At 48.0% G+C, this 13,565-nt stretch overlaps 2 protein-coding genes across 4 annotated transcripts in view; one reads left to right on the forward strand and one right to left on the reverse strand.

Annotated features, from left to right (window-relative positions):
• Window positions 1-13,565, forward strand: part of LOC307209015 (killer cell lectin-like receptor subfamily B member 1B allele A) — a 250,274-nt gene that overhangs the window by 91,860 nt on the left and 144,849 nt on the right. The window lies entirely within an intron of this gene.
• The window catches only part of LOC307208997 (C-type lectin domain family 2 member D-like), a 96,927-nt gene that overhangs the window by 2,602 nt on the left and 80,760 nt on the right, over window positions 1-13,565 (reverse strand). Inside the window, exons 1-4 of one of the 3 annotated variants that reach the window (XM_079964068.1) lie at window positions 11,787-12,267; window positions 7,616-7,783; window positions 4,954-5,097; window positions 771-949 (exon numbers count right to left, since the gene is read on the reverse strand). In XM_079964068.1, the coding sequence (XP_079820194.1) occupies window positions 771-949; window positions 4,954-5,097; window positions 7,616-7,718 (426 nt within the window). In that variant the 5' untranslated portion in view covers window positions 7,719-7,783; window positions 11,787-12,267. Of the gene's footprint in view, window positions 1-770; window positions 950-4,953; window positions 5,098-7,615; window positions 7,784-11,786; window positions 12,268-13,565 lie in introns of those variants that run through there. The other 2 variants (XM_079964067.1, XM_079964069.1) reach the window with 2 other exon arrangements.

The raw sequence follows: 13,565 nt of genomic DNA on the forward strand, positions 1-13,565 counted from the left end.
GCATTACTGTATTTTAATATTTTGTTGGAGGCCACCCAGAGTGGCTGGGGAAGCCCAGCCAGATGGGCGGGGTATAAATAATAAATTATTATTATTATTATTATTATTATTATTAAGCATTCAAATAAATGAGTGAACCCCTACCTTCTTAGATATGTTACCAGCTGTGTCCTGCCATCTATTGCAGCCTACTTTGGGCTAGGACTAATAAAACTTAGGGTGCAATCCTAACCTTACTTACCTTGTAACAGTATTTCAAAGCTAGAAGGGAGCCCAAGGGCCATCTAGTCTGAAATGCAGAAACCTCAACACATGGTTCCCGTTTGAAACCAAAGCGGACACTGATTAGCTTTTCAAACATAGTAGCAGTTTTATTACCTGGCAGAAAGTCCCATTTAATCCAATAGGACTTACTTATACATAGGCATGGCTAGGATTGCATTGCAAACCTCTTTTGCCAATATCTATATGATGTATTCGTGTTTTGCGGGTAAAATTCTAAGAGGCTTTATATTATTATAAAGACCAGGCATAGGCAAACTTGGCCCTCTAGACGTTTTGGGGACTACAATTCCCATCATCCCTGACCGCTGGTCCTGTTAGCTAGGGATCATGGGAGTTGTAGTCCCAAAATATCTGGAGGGCCGAGTTTGCCTATGCCCGATAAAGACTTTATTATAAAGTCCATCAAAGCCCCTAATGGCTGAGCAGCTTTATCACTATCGCAAAGGACATTCATGTTCAGCAGCCAAAATACTGGCATTTCTCACCATTTCGTCCTCGCTTTCCAACACAGCCAAGGAGGCATTCTGTGAAGCGCAGAAGCTCTGGCTGAGGGTCCAGTTCTTTTCCACATCTGAAAAGTAGTAGCATTTCTGCTGGTATGCTTTCCAACCAGATGGACATTCATGCCCCTTACAAGAACAGACTGGCTGCTCAGGTGCTTTTCCTAGGTGGAGAAAAACAAACAGAGAGTTAGATGCTGTCTTATCCAACCTCCTCTTTTTGAGTACCATGGACAGAATCAGAGAGTCTTAGAATCACAGAGTTGAAAGGGATCCTGAGGATCAGGGGGCTGATTCCCCCCAACACATTGAGGGGGGCCAGCGGGGGGGTTGTGGAGGGTGCTCTTCATGTCCCAGCCTCGCCCAGTTAGCTTCCTCCAGGAATGCCTGCAGCTGTGTCACCCAACCCTCTCAGGCACCTTGCCCGGGGGGGGGGGGGAGGGCGGGAGGCATTTACAATAGGACAGTGTTTGCTAAATGCCACCAGGGTGATCCAGGGTGAGTTTTTTGAGGAGTGGCCACACCATTCAAGACAGCTGGCACACCTGGTTACGTACTTAATTCGTTCCGGAGGTCCGTTCTTAACCTGAAACTGTTCTTAACCTGAAGCACCACTTTAGCTAATGGGGCCTCCAGCTGCCGCCACCACCGTGCAATTTCTGTTCTCATCCTGAGGTAAAGTTCTTAACCTGAGGTACTATTTCTGGGTTAGCAGAGTCTGTAACCTGAAGCATATGTAACCTGAAGCGTATGTAACCTGAAGCGTACGTAACCTGAGGTACAACTGTATTGAACATGGTGGGACTTATTCCTGAGTAAACATGGCGTTATAGTACTTTTTTGGGGGGGGACCCACCTAAAACCTAGATTGTGATTAATCAATTGATTAATTGGGATATGGGTGAAAGTACATGCTGCAGAATTGTGCCCAGACAAGGAATCCCTGGGCTGGCTTTTGCAAAGCAGCCTGGCTGGCCTAGCAAAGAGCAAATCCGTTAACACGACAAAAGGGGTCCTTTGGCCTGGGGAGGCAGATGGTGTCAGGGTAGCTGGGTGTGAGATGATGGGAAAAGGGAGTCTTTTAGTAAGGTGTTCTGGGAAGGAGGAGGAGGAGAAAGAAAGACCCCCATTGTTCAGCCCGGACACTGAGATCCAGCGCCGAGGGCCTTCTGGCGGTTCACTCATTGTGAGCTGTGAGGTTACAGGGAATCATGCAGTGGGCCTTCTTGGTAGTGGCGCCTGTCCTGTGGAACACCCTCCCCTCAGATGTGAAGGAAATAAGCAGCTATCTTATCTTTAAAAGACATCTGAAGGCAGCCCTGTTTAGGGAAGTTTTTAATATTTAATGCTGTATTGTTTTTAACACTCGATTGGGAGCTGCCCAGAGTGGCTGGGGAAACTCAGCCAGATGAGCGGGTTATATATAAATAAATAAATTATTATTATTATTATTATTATTATTATTATTATTATTAATCTTGGGAAGAGTGGTTGAAGAGATGAGAGAGATGCCTTAGACTCCAGAGCTGCCCTGCTGTGGGGGACAAACCCCTCTTGAAATGACCATGCTGTAAGATCTGGACTCCCTAGATGCAGACTGAAGGTGTAAATACTGTAGGTGAATGAACCATATTTCTTAAAGCTGCAACAGTCTCTGCCATGTCTCAATTCTCCAAAAGAACAGAGACCCTGGTTGAGTGCCTGGAACCCCCTTGGATCTTGCTACTGCTCAGTAGAGAGGGGAGTTGGGGTTGGCACCCAACTTTTGTAACAATACAAAGGATTGCCTGGAGCAGATCTGTAATCCTTGACACATTACAAACTGTATTTTAGGGGATTTCCTCCCCCCTCTCCCAACCACTGCTTTGTTTTTTTTCTAACCACTGCTTTAGGTGTTTTTTCCCCAACCACAATTTTGCATGCTATTCAGAGGTTTCCATTATTTGTTTAGGGGGTTTTGTTGTGTAGGGGAGATGATGCTCTGGGGCCACCAGGTGTGGGAGGTGAGGAGCTCCTAGTCAAAAGCTCAGCTTGTGGTTGGCAGGGGGGCTGAGGATAGATTCTCTGTCTCTACTGCCCCGATGAATCTGCCTCCCACTCACCTCCTTCTGCTGCGGCAATGTGGGAGCATTGGGGAAGCATGGCCGAATAAATGAATGAATGAAGCAGAATAAGCCCACTACTGATGCACTATTATTGTGTCGAGAACATGCTGCATAATCCACCTTCAATAAAACAGTGGTCTACATGGGCCCAAAGTTATAATTCGTTTTTCTGCCATGTCTATCAAAGCAACACTTACCACAAGGAAAGTCACCCAGTGCTGACCTTAGCCATTTCCTGCCTTTTGTGGAATATTGTTAGAGGCCACCCAAATCTCTGCCCAGTAGTGCACTAGATTCCAAGGGTCTTGGCCTTCTTCCAGGGTCTGGGGAAATGAAGGTGCAGCAGAGGCAATAGTGGCTTTAAGAAGTATGTTTTATTCACATCTTTACAGCTGAGTTTGGATGGAGGGAGTCCAGATCTTACAGCATGGCTATCTCAAGAGAGGCTTGTCCCCCACAGCAGGGCCGCTCTGGAGGCCAAGGCATCTCTCCCAAACTGCCTTCAACTGGCCAGCCCACCAGCCCAGAAAATTCTGCCTTTCTTCTCCTCCAGTGTGAGAGCCACTGTGGTGTAGTGGTTAAGAGCAGTGGACTCGTAATCTGGTGAACCGGGTTTGCTTCCCTGCTCCTCCACATGCAGCTGCTGGGTGACCCTGGGCTAGTCACCCTTCTCTGAAGTCTCTCAGCCCCCCTCACCTCACAAGAGTGTTTGTTGTGGGGGAGGAAGGGAAAGTAATAATAATAAAAAATTTTATTTATACCCCGCCCTCCCCGGCCAGAGCAGGGCTCAGGGCGGCTAACACCAATAAAATCACCAAGTAAAAAAACCAAGTAAAAACATAATAGGGAAAAAACAAAACAAACAAACAAACAAACAAAAACAACAATTTAAAATACAGGTTAAAATGCAATTTAAAATGCAGCCTCATTTTAAAAGTAGCTGATAAATCAAGACCACAAGGGGAGGGAAACAGAAGGGTCAGACTGAGTCCAAACCAAAGGCCAGGCGGAACAGCTCTGTCTTGCAGGCCCTGCGGAAAGATGTTAAGTCCTGCAGGGCCCTAGTTTTTTGTGACAAGAGCCTTCTACCAAGTCAGAGCCAGTAATGAAAAGGCCCTGGCCCTAGTTGAGACCAATCTAACCACCTTGCGACCTGGGACCTCCAAAATGTTGTCATTTGTGGGCCTTAAGGTCCTCCGCGGGGCATACCAGGAGAGGGGTCCCGTAGGTACGTGAGTCCTAGGCTGCATAGGGCTTTAAAGGTCAAAACAAGCAACTTAAACCTGACCCTGTACTCCACTGGGAGCCAGTGCAGTTGGTAAAGCCCTGGATGAATGTGATCCCATGGCAAGGACCCCGTAAGGAGCCTCGCAGCGGCATTCTGTGAAAGGAGATTATTAGCCACTTTGAGACTCCTTAAGGGGAGTGAAAGGCAGAATATCAAGTCCAAACTCTTCTTCTTCCTCCTCCTCCTCCTCCTTCCCAGCAGCCCTTGCAGAGGACTTCCCCCTTTGTGTCTGCTTGCTCCGTCTTTCTTACAGTTCTTCTCTCACATCATGCCTGGTTGCCCCGGCAACCTTCTCCTCTGTGCTCTGTGGTCAGAGCCACTCCCTTTGTCTCAGTGACTCATTTTTGTTCTGTAATGGCTGATCTCCACTATCCCTGCCAAGCTGGCCCAGTTCATCAGCATAAGCAGAGTCCACGAGGTTCAGTTTTCAACTAAATTTGATTTTCTAACTATTACCAAGTCTAAGCGTTTGGGGAGGTCTTGCTTCCCACCCACCCACCCACCCACCCACCCAAAACCTGTAACAATAGGAATTTTCAGTCATGCATTGATTCTGGGTGCCATCTCATAGCTGCACTATGGAAAGCTGGTGGCAGGCTGGCTGTAGCACAGAGACTGGCAGGCAGCAAGGCTGTGGCAATGGCTGAAATCCAGGGAAGGGCCAAATCTGTAATGCAGACCTAGTAGCAGAAGATACATGGCTAAGGGAATGGGGGGGGGGGAGGTCAAAGGAAAAATGTATCAAGGCAGCAGCATGGACAGTTGGACTACTTACCAGCTCCAGCGCCAAGGGGAATGATGAGGATGACAATGACAATGATGAGGATGACCATAATGACAAGAAGGATGATGATGCAGATGGTCTGCCGGCGCGGTGGCAGAAGAGTGCAGGGGGTGCAGTCCACTCCAGGTGTCGTCACTGGGAGGGTGTGTGACAAAATGAGTATTTTTTAAAAATTGGGCTCAGGGAACTTTTTAGGAGTGATGTGGTGGCTTAGGCGCCTGCAGGTTCCGCACTGCCTAAAATGGCAGCGTGGGACTTGCGTCTGCCTACTGCCTCTCCCTCAGCCACCTAACAGCTGAGGGGGAGGCGGCGGAGGGGCTCCAAGCATCGGAGAGGCTCACCCTGCCCCCACGGCTGGCTCGCTTCACCCCTGGCCGCAGGACATGCCCCCATGCCAGGCACCTGAGCGGCTAGCTACGCCGCTGTGCCGGCATAAAACAGCTGCATACCCATTGTGTCCTAACCACAAAACGCGTGGGGGAGAAGAAGACACATCAGCACTCCTTGCCTGCTCCAGTGAAAGGGATTGGGTGGGTGAGTTGGGGGATATGTTGCATTAGCTTATACCCAAAGGGTGGGGAAATGGCAAGAGTTTCAAACTTTTCTAGCCTTCACTCTTGTCTTTAACCCAACCCTCCCAAATGAACAGCAGCCATTACGAAGTAGAGGACTGTACTCTGCCAAGTAGGACACACAGCCACTAGAGTCAGGCTCACTGTGTCAGCCCAAGACATTTTGCTGCTTAAGGCATAGCCCAATTGCTAGGGCTGGCCCCTTTAAAAAAAAATCAAGTGCATTTACAAGGGGGGGGGAATAATTTTTGCTTCATGTTCTACACAGGCAGTGCGTGAGCACACTGAGGGAGCCCTCCATGCTCACCCAGTCTCTGACGCTGACAGACAGGTGGTCACATGCCCGGGGGCGGGGGGGGGGCGGCAGAGTGCAGAGGCTGCTGATGGTGGAATGTAACATCACAGAAGCAGTCAAATACAACATTTCCTGTTACTTTTAATGAAGAGTGTTGTATTATTATTTTAAGACGGAAACGTAAGGGGAAACTTACCAGGAGCAATAGTTGGCATCTTATGGTGAGCAAAATGCAAGCTTTCCCACAAGTATTAACACATTTTTACTGTAGAGACATTCACCTCCATGCTCCAGCTACTCACTAAATCATCTAATCCATCTCAATAATAATAATAATAATAATAATAATAATAATAATAATAATAATATTTTATTTATACCCTGCCCTTCCCGGTTCAAAAACTGCGCTCAGGGCAGCTAACAACAAATTTAAAACACTTAATGTTAAAAGCAGCGTAAAATACAGTATAAAAACATGAATAACAATAAAATTCAAAGTTCAGAAAATCAACAGTTAGCCACCATGCAGCCGGGGGGGGGGGGGGGGGAGGCAGCAGGTGGACAGTGAGGCAACTGTGCCGCCCAACATTTTGTCCCCCTCCAGCGTGGAACCTGCACCCACCTTCGTATGCCCATGTGTGTGTGGGGTGCTGGCACCCCCATTGGTTGGCGCTGTGAGTCCCTGTGTCCCACAATCGTTCTAAAGGTAAACAACCATTTCCTTTAAAAAAGGTGAACAACTTTGGGGGTTCTCTCCCAAGGTTGTCAACTGTGGGCAACCTAGGGGTGCCAGGCGGATCCTTGCACCCCAGTGCCGCATATGCTTAAGATACCCCTGTTCCTTGACCTGGAAAAGTTTAGTGATTAGCTGGAGCATGGAGGTTTATACTCGTTGGAAAGTTTGCAATTTGCTCACCGTAAGATGCCAGTTATTTTTTGCCATTGAGGGATCAGATGGCAACTCAATCCGCTCTCTCACCACCTTAATCCAATGAATATTGTGTGGTTTATTATTGTGTTGCATTTTGATGGTTTCTGTTACAAGCCCAAATACTGTAGCTAAGTGTAATTTGAGCCTAATTGGCCCAATGCTTACATGCAAGAGTATGACCAGAATTTCTGCTATAATGGCTTTCTTTGCATCTGAGGTATAGCAACACTGAACTACAGTGGTACCTTGGGTTAAGTACTTAATTCGTTCCAGAGGTCCGTTCTTAACCTGAAACTGTTCTTAATCTGAAGCACCACTTTAGCTAATGGGGCCTCCTGCTGCTGCTGTGCATCCTGAAGCAAAGTTCTTAACCCGAGGTACTATTTCTGGGTTAGCAGAGTCTGTAACCTGAAGTGTCTGTAACCTGAAGTGTATGTAATCTGAGGTACCACTGTAATGGACCAATGCTTGTAGAAGGCAGATTTCTACACTCCCAAGTTTGCAGCTGCCTCCAATGGCAGCAGAACTTGGGAATCTGCCTTATACCGAGTCAAACCCTTGGCCCACCCAGCTGAGAATGGTCTACTGGCTGCAGCTCTCCAGGGTTAGGACTGATATTAGAAAAATAAGTACCACTTATCCAGCTGTTATTTCCTAGAGCAGAATCTTTTCGCACAGGCAGCTGCTGGTTGCTCCAAATCAGGGATGGAGAATCTGTGCCCCTTTAGATGTTGCTAGACTGCCAGCATCCCCAGCCAGCATGGCCAATGGGCTGGAAGGACAACATCTGGAAGGCCACCAGTTCCTCATCTTCACTCCAAATGCCTTACTGCCAAATAGGGAGGCCACAGTTACCTGCTCTTTGCCCTTCTGCCATGGGTCCATTGGAGACAAAGGAAGACTCCACCTGGTCATGATCATCTTGGACTGTCATGCGAGCTCTTTCACACACAGACATTTCTGAGAAAAATTGCACTCCAGGGGCAATTCTGGTTGCGCACAAAGCTTCTGGTCTTAGGTCACCTGAAATAGAAACAAAATGAAGCCAGCGAAAGGAACTGGCTTGTGAACTGAGGCTACCAACACACACACACACACAAACACTTTCCAGATATTGGATCCAATATCAGGTATCCCACGATTCTGATTTCACCTTAACCTCATTGATGGCCAACTGGTAGCTCATTGCTGAGGAAGATGAGTTGCTGGGGAGCACCAGTGGGGAGTTGGTTAACTGTTTTAATCTTGCAAAATTAAAGAATTGAAAAAATGTTTCTTTATAAATGTATATCTATCATCTATCTATCTATCTATCTATCTATCTATCTATCTATCTATCTATCTATCTATCATCTATCTATTTCAGTCAATAACCAGTAGAGAAGACAGGAAAAAAACCAGAGCACATAAAACACAATATAATATCTTAAGCATGCTATTAAATGTAGAGTTAAAAACAATGTAAAATATTTTCTTTTTAAAATGAGAAATATAGAATAATTATATTTAAATGGTAAAAAAAGTACGGTAATTTTAAAACTAAGACAGGATCCTATGCCGACAAGCAACTGCTGCAGCACAAAAACAAGCTACCTTTGCAGTAATCTCAGGAAATTGGTCAGCCAAAAGATAGTCAATACAAAACGCTCCAGATCTTCCTGGTATACTTTGTAAAACCGGATTGTTGCATAGTGGTCAGAGTGTTGGCCTATGACCCAGCCTACCCGTGTGGTGTTGGGGAAAAGCAGAGAAATGGTGAGGCCAGGGCTGGGGGGACAAGCCAGCAGAGCCCATCAGATACTGGTGTGTTGAGAGTGTCAGCCTCAAATCCCCACTCAGCAACGAACCCACAATGTAAATCTGACCAGTCACTCATTCTCAGCCAAACACTCTCACAGGGGTTGTGCAATGACAAATCTGAGAGCCAGTGTAGATGATACAAAGCTAATTGGGCCAACGGTCTGTCTCAGAATAAGACATCTTGCTGTGCTGTGATCCTTCAAGCTACCTCAGGGACAAGTAAAGTGGTACCCCAGGTTAAGAACTTCATTCGTTCCGGACGTCTGTTCTTAACCTGAAACTGTTCTTAACCTGAAGCACCACTTTAGCTAATGGGGCCTCCCGCTGCCACTGCGCCACTGCCGAGCGATTTCTGTTCTCATCCTGAAGCAAAGTTCTTAACCCAAGGTACTATTTCTGGGTTAGCAGAGTTTGTAACCCGAAGCGTCTGTAACCCGAGGTACCACTGTACTTTCAAATAACACAGAGACATCATGATTAACCATTTGCAAGAAGGAATGGGCAGCAGCTCCTTTTGGTGATGGTGCACCTAGCAGCATATTTAAAGCAGGCAGAATAATAGGCTTGTCTTCTTTGTTACAACTGGTCCATCATTTCCTTGGGTTAGGAAGACAGCCAATCAACAGGTGAGGAAGCTGAACCTGTTGAAGATCTGCTTGTCACAAACAGCTGAGGCACAGAAAGCCTGCATGGTTAACTGGCCTCCTCAGTTAACCAAGAGCAGAATCAAAGAATCTTAGTTGGAAGGGACCCAAGGGTCATCTAGTCCAACCCCCTGCAGTGCAGGAATCACGGCTAAAATGCTTCCATGACAGATGGCCATCACTTGTGAGGTTGCCCCTGTTGCTCCTAAGTCTTGGTTAAGGGTAGCTTTTTCCCCCTTTCAAAACTGCAATGAACAATAAAAAACCAATAATAAAACCTTCACAGCAACAGAACCTCACAAATTGTCCAGATGTTCATCTATTGCTTTCCCACTCTAAGTTATTCCATGGAGTTCAGCGCAACTTCCCTTACCTACTGAACTTTGGCAACCGACTCTGAGGTTGGCAGGGCTGAAAGTGAGAGACGGGACTGGCCCAAGGTCACTCAAGGAATTGAGCAGGTAAGTGGAGTTTGGAATTCCCCACCTTTTAACCACATCTTTGAAGTAACCACCGCTAAGTTTCATTACACGAAAGGCTGCTCATTACTGTATTGTGAGAAATTGCAAGTTTCAGCAGAAAGTGCAAATCTCTGAAATAATATTATGCAATTCTAAAAATCGTTTTCATTCAGAATAACACGAAACAACACAAACAATGGGTACTGATCACCAGATACAAAGCAAAATACAGTGACGATGTGTTTAAGGCAGAAGATTATAGCAGCATGTTCAGTTAAGCCCCAAATATGTATGCGTTACAGAGGGTGTAGGTTCCTCTGGATGACAGCTAATAAAAAAAAAAACATAAACCAATTGGCATCAAATGCATGAAACTTTTTTTAAAAAAACTTCTCTTCTTAAATGGCATTCCTCTTAAAGGACACCCTGCTCGAATGTTTGCTCGGAAATCCCCATCGTTTTGAACAAGACTTCTCCCCACCTCCCATCCCGGATAAAAGTTCAGAAAGGAAGAAAGTAGTTGAAGCAAGTGGCAGCTGGAGGAGATTTGCAAGTTAAGAGAAAAGAGAAAAGAGACTCGCCCCGGTCCCGCGCACAGGCCCATCACCTACCGACCTGTTAGAAGAGGGCTGTCTTTGCCGCTACTCGGCTCGATGGCGCTCTGCCTCGGGTAGGAAAGGGAGAGAGGGAGGGAGGCGTCGCGGAGTGTACGCCTGGGCGCAAGCGCGCGTGTGTGCAAAAAACCGGAAACTTCAAAACTCTTTTTTTCTTTAGACAGAAGAAACGACCGCGAGTGAGTGGATGGCGTTAGGTGTCACATGGAAGGGACATCTTATCCTTAAGGAGCATAATGTCGCGGGAAGCGCTATTTCCACTCCGCCTTTAGTTCACAGGGGGGAAATGAATGAATGAATGAATGAATGAATGAATGACAGGTGTAAGAACAGCTAATCTGGAATCTACACGCACACACAGGAGCAAACTCCTAGGGGCAGAGGGGTCTTCGTCCCCCACCACCATGGAATATTTTAGAGGGCTGCACCCCCCAATTTGATGGGCATTGCCATTCAAATAGTGTGGATGTACCCAATCATGTGATTGATTATGTAGAGCGGGGCTTACCTCCCTCCCCCCATGTTTTATTCAGGTTTGCACCCGTGCACACACAAATCAAGAGAGAAAGAAAGTCGTGGAAAGGAGTTGGGGAGCCCAGAACCCGCAGAGTCTACGCTAAACTTCCTATCAAAGAGGAGGCGAAACGGACGCGGGGATCCTCGGTTCTCTTTGCCCAAAATCCGCTGACAATTGCCCTTAACATTTGAATCAACCGCTCTTCCTGAATTTGGAAATGGAGACCTTCCTGGAACATCTGAACTGGGCAGAGCCTTCGCTCAGCAGCGGAGCACCTGCTTTGCACGCACAAGGGCCCAGATGCGACCCCCAGTAACAAAAGTAGGGCTGGGAATACCCTCCCACACACCTCTGAAACGCTGAAGAACTGCTGCCAGCCCGTGTAGACAAGACTGAGTTTGATGCACTCGGTGTAAGGCAGAGTCCTAGGTAAGGATGCTGACTTGAATAAAATATGGAGGGGGGGGGCACAAAAATGATCACAACACACACACACACCATTTGAATGGCAATGCTCATCCATTTTGGGGGGAACCCAGCCCCCTCAAATATTTTATGGGGGGAGCAAGGGGCCTCGACCCATGGAGAGGGCAGGCTTTATGCTGGGGGAGGAGGAAGAACCGAGTTATCCGCAGTGCAATTGGCCAGTTACTTAAGTATTTTTATTTATTTACTTGCTTTGGGGGTCAGCTGCCCCCCCAGCAGTTGGCTGCTATGCCAGTCCTACTCCAGAGTAGACCCAGTGGACTAGCGTTCCGCAGGGCTACTCAGAAGTCCCATCGCCTCGGCAGCATGGGGCTTCTCGTTATCCCAGCAACGGCGCGCGCAGAGCTGCTGCAGCCGGGCTTTCCTCTGGGACAAGCCTCGTCGCAAACAGCCACGGGCTTTTTGCTTTTCCCCGGCCCCCACTCCAGACCGCGAAAGCACGTGGAGATTCAGACTCGCCTGTCCCGTCACTACGTTCGGTTATGGGAAAAGACCCTGACTTACTTGGTTGGATCGCAGCCTTCCTTCTGTTCCCCACCCAACAGCCGCTTTGCAGCGAGGAAAGAGACGTGACCAGGGGTGGGGGTAGCAACCCCCCCCGTCCTGTCCCCGCCTTCAACTCATCCCATACGGAGACGAGTTAGCGTAACCAGGTGGACTGATGTGATCGGGGAAACCCAGGCCCACGCATTTTTCCTTTCTGTGGTTTTTCTGGACTTGGCAGTCGCCCAAACAAAACAGCCTGAAGTCCTTGCTGAAAATGTTACTTGGGCTTTTGCGCTCCTGTGATGAAATATCAGAAAGAACTTTCTGACAGTAGGAGAAAGTGGAAGACAGTAGAGGCGGTGGACTCTCCTTCTTTGGGAGGTTTTTAGGCAAAGCTTGGATGGCCACCTGCCATGGATGCTTTAGCTGAGATTCCTGCATTGTAGGGGATTGGACTAAATGACCCTAGGGCCCTTTCCAATTCTACAATTCTATTTCTGTAAAGGCTCCTGGGGTTCTGCCTTGATTGCCCCCATTTTCACCCGCGGTTGTGGCATTGCTCCTTCCAAAAGCCTAGTTAATGCTTTAGGGGGAGGCGGGTGGTGCTGTAGGTTAAACCACAGAGCCTAGGACTTGCCGATCAGAAGGTCGGCAGTTTGAATCCCCGCGACGGGGTGAGCTCCAGTTGCTCGGTTCCTGCTCCTGCCAACCTAGCAGTTCGAAAGCACGTCAAAGTGCAAGTAGATAAATAGGTACTGCTCCAGCGGGAAGGTAAACGGCGTTTCCGTGTGCTGCTCTGGTTCGCCAGAAGCGGCTTAGTCATGCTGGCCACATGACCCGGAAGCTGTACGCCGGCTCCCTCGGCCAATAAAGTAAGAAGGAGAAGGAGAAGGAAGGAGAAGGAGAAGGAGAAGGAGAAGAAGAAGAGGAGGAGGAGGAGGAAAAAGAAGAGTTTGGATTTGATATCCCGCCTTTCACTCCCCTTCAGGAGTCTCAAAGCGGCTAACATTCTCCTTTCCCTTCTTCCCCCACAACACTCTGTGAGGTGAGTGGGGCTGAGAGACTTCAGAGAAGTGTGACTGGCCCAAGGTCACCCAGCAGCTGCATGTGGAGGAGCGGAGACACGAACCCGGTTCCCCAGATTACGAGACTACCGCTCTTAACCACTACACCACACTGGCTCTCACCGCAACCCCAGAATCGGCCACAACTGGACCTAATGGTCAGGGGTCCCTTTACCTTTAAGGAGCATAGGAGCCAACTCCTAGCCTAGGAGCCGAGTTCCCTTTGGGTGGACTCTGGACCCTGCTAGAAACCCCAGGCCTCTTGCCGGACGTTGCTCCTCTTTGCTGCTTTCTCTCCTATGGAGAAGGGGCTCACCCAGCCATCAGATCTCTCCCCAAGCAGAAATCAAACTGCTGCTGCCTTCTCCCAAGTGGTGGTGGTGGTGGTGGGGGGGAAGCTGCACCTCTCGGTTTTCTGCCAGCTGAAAAGGCATAGAAAGGAAAGAGCAAATCCGGAGGGGAAACGAGTGGCAGCAGGAAGAGAAGGAGATGGGCCTCTGGGAAAGAAATTCCATTGAAGAAGGAACCCCAGTTGCATGGAAGTAAGTGCCACTGAATTCAATAGGACTTAATTCTAAGTGGACATATTTTTGCCCCCAATGTATTTGGGTAAGTGGTGGGGGCTGTGGGTGGCTGCCCTGCTCTTTCTTAAGTCTGTTTGCAGCAGAGACCCATTGGAAAATTGGGAGGAGGCAGTCCAGCTTTTACTCCGCTTCCTTTGACTGGCATCCTA

Source organism: Podarcis cretensis, assembly GCF_951804945.1.
Source record: "Podarcis cretensis genome assembly, chromosome: 2".
Taxonomy (NCBI): Eukaryota; Metazoa; Chordata; class Lepidosauria; order Squamata; family Lacertidae; genus Podarcis; species Podarcis cretensis.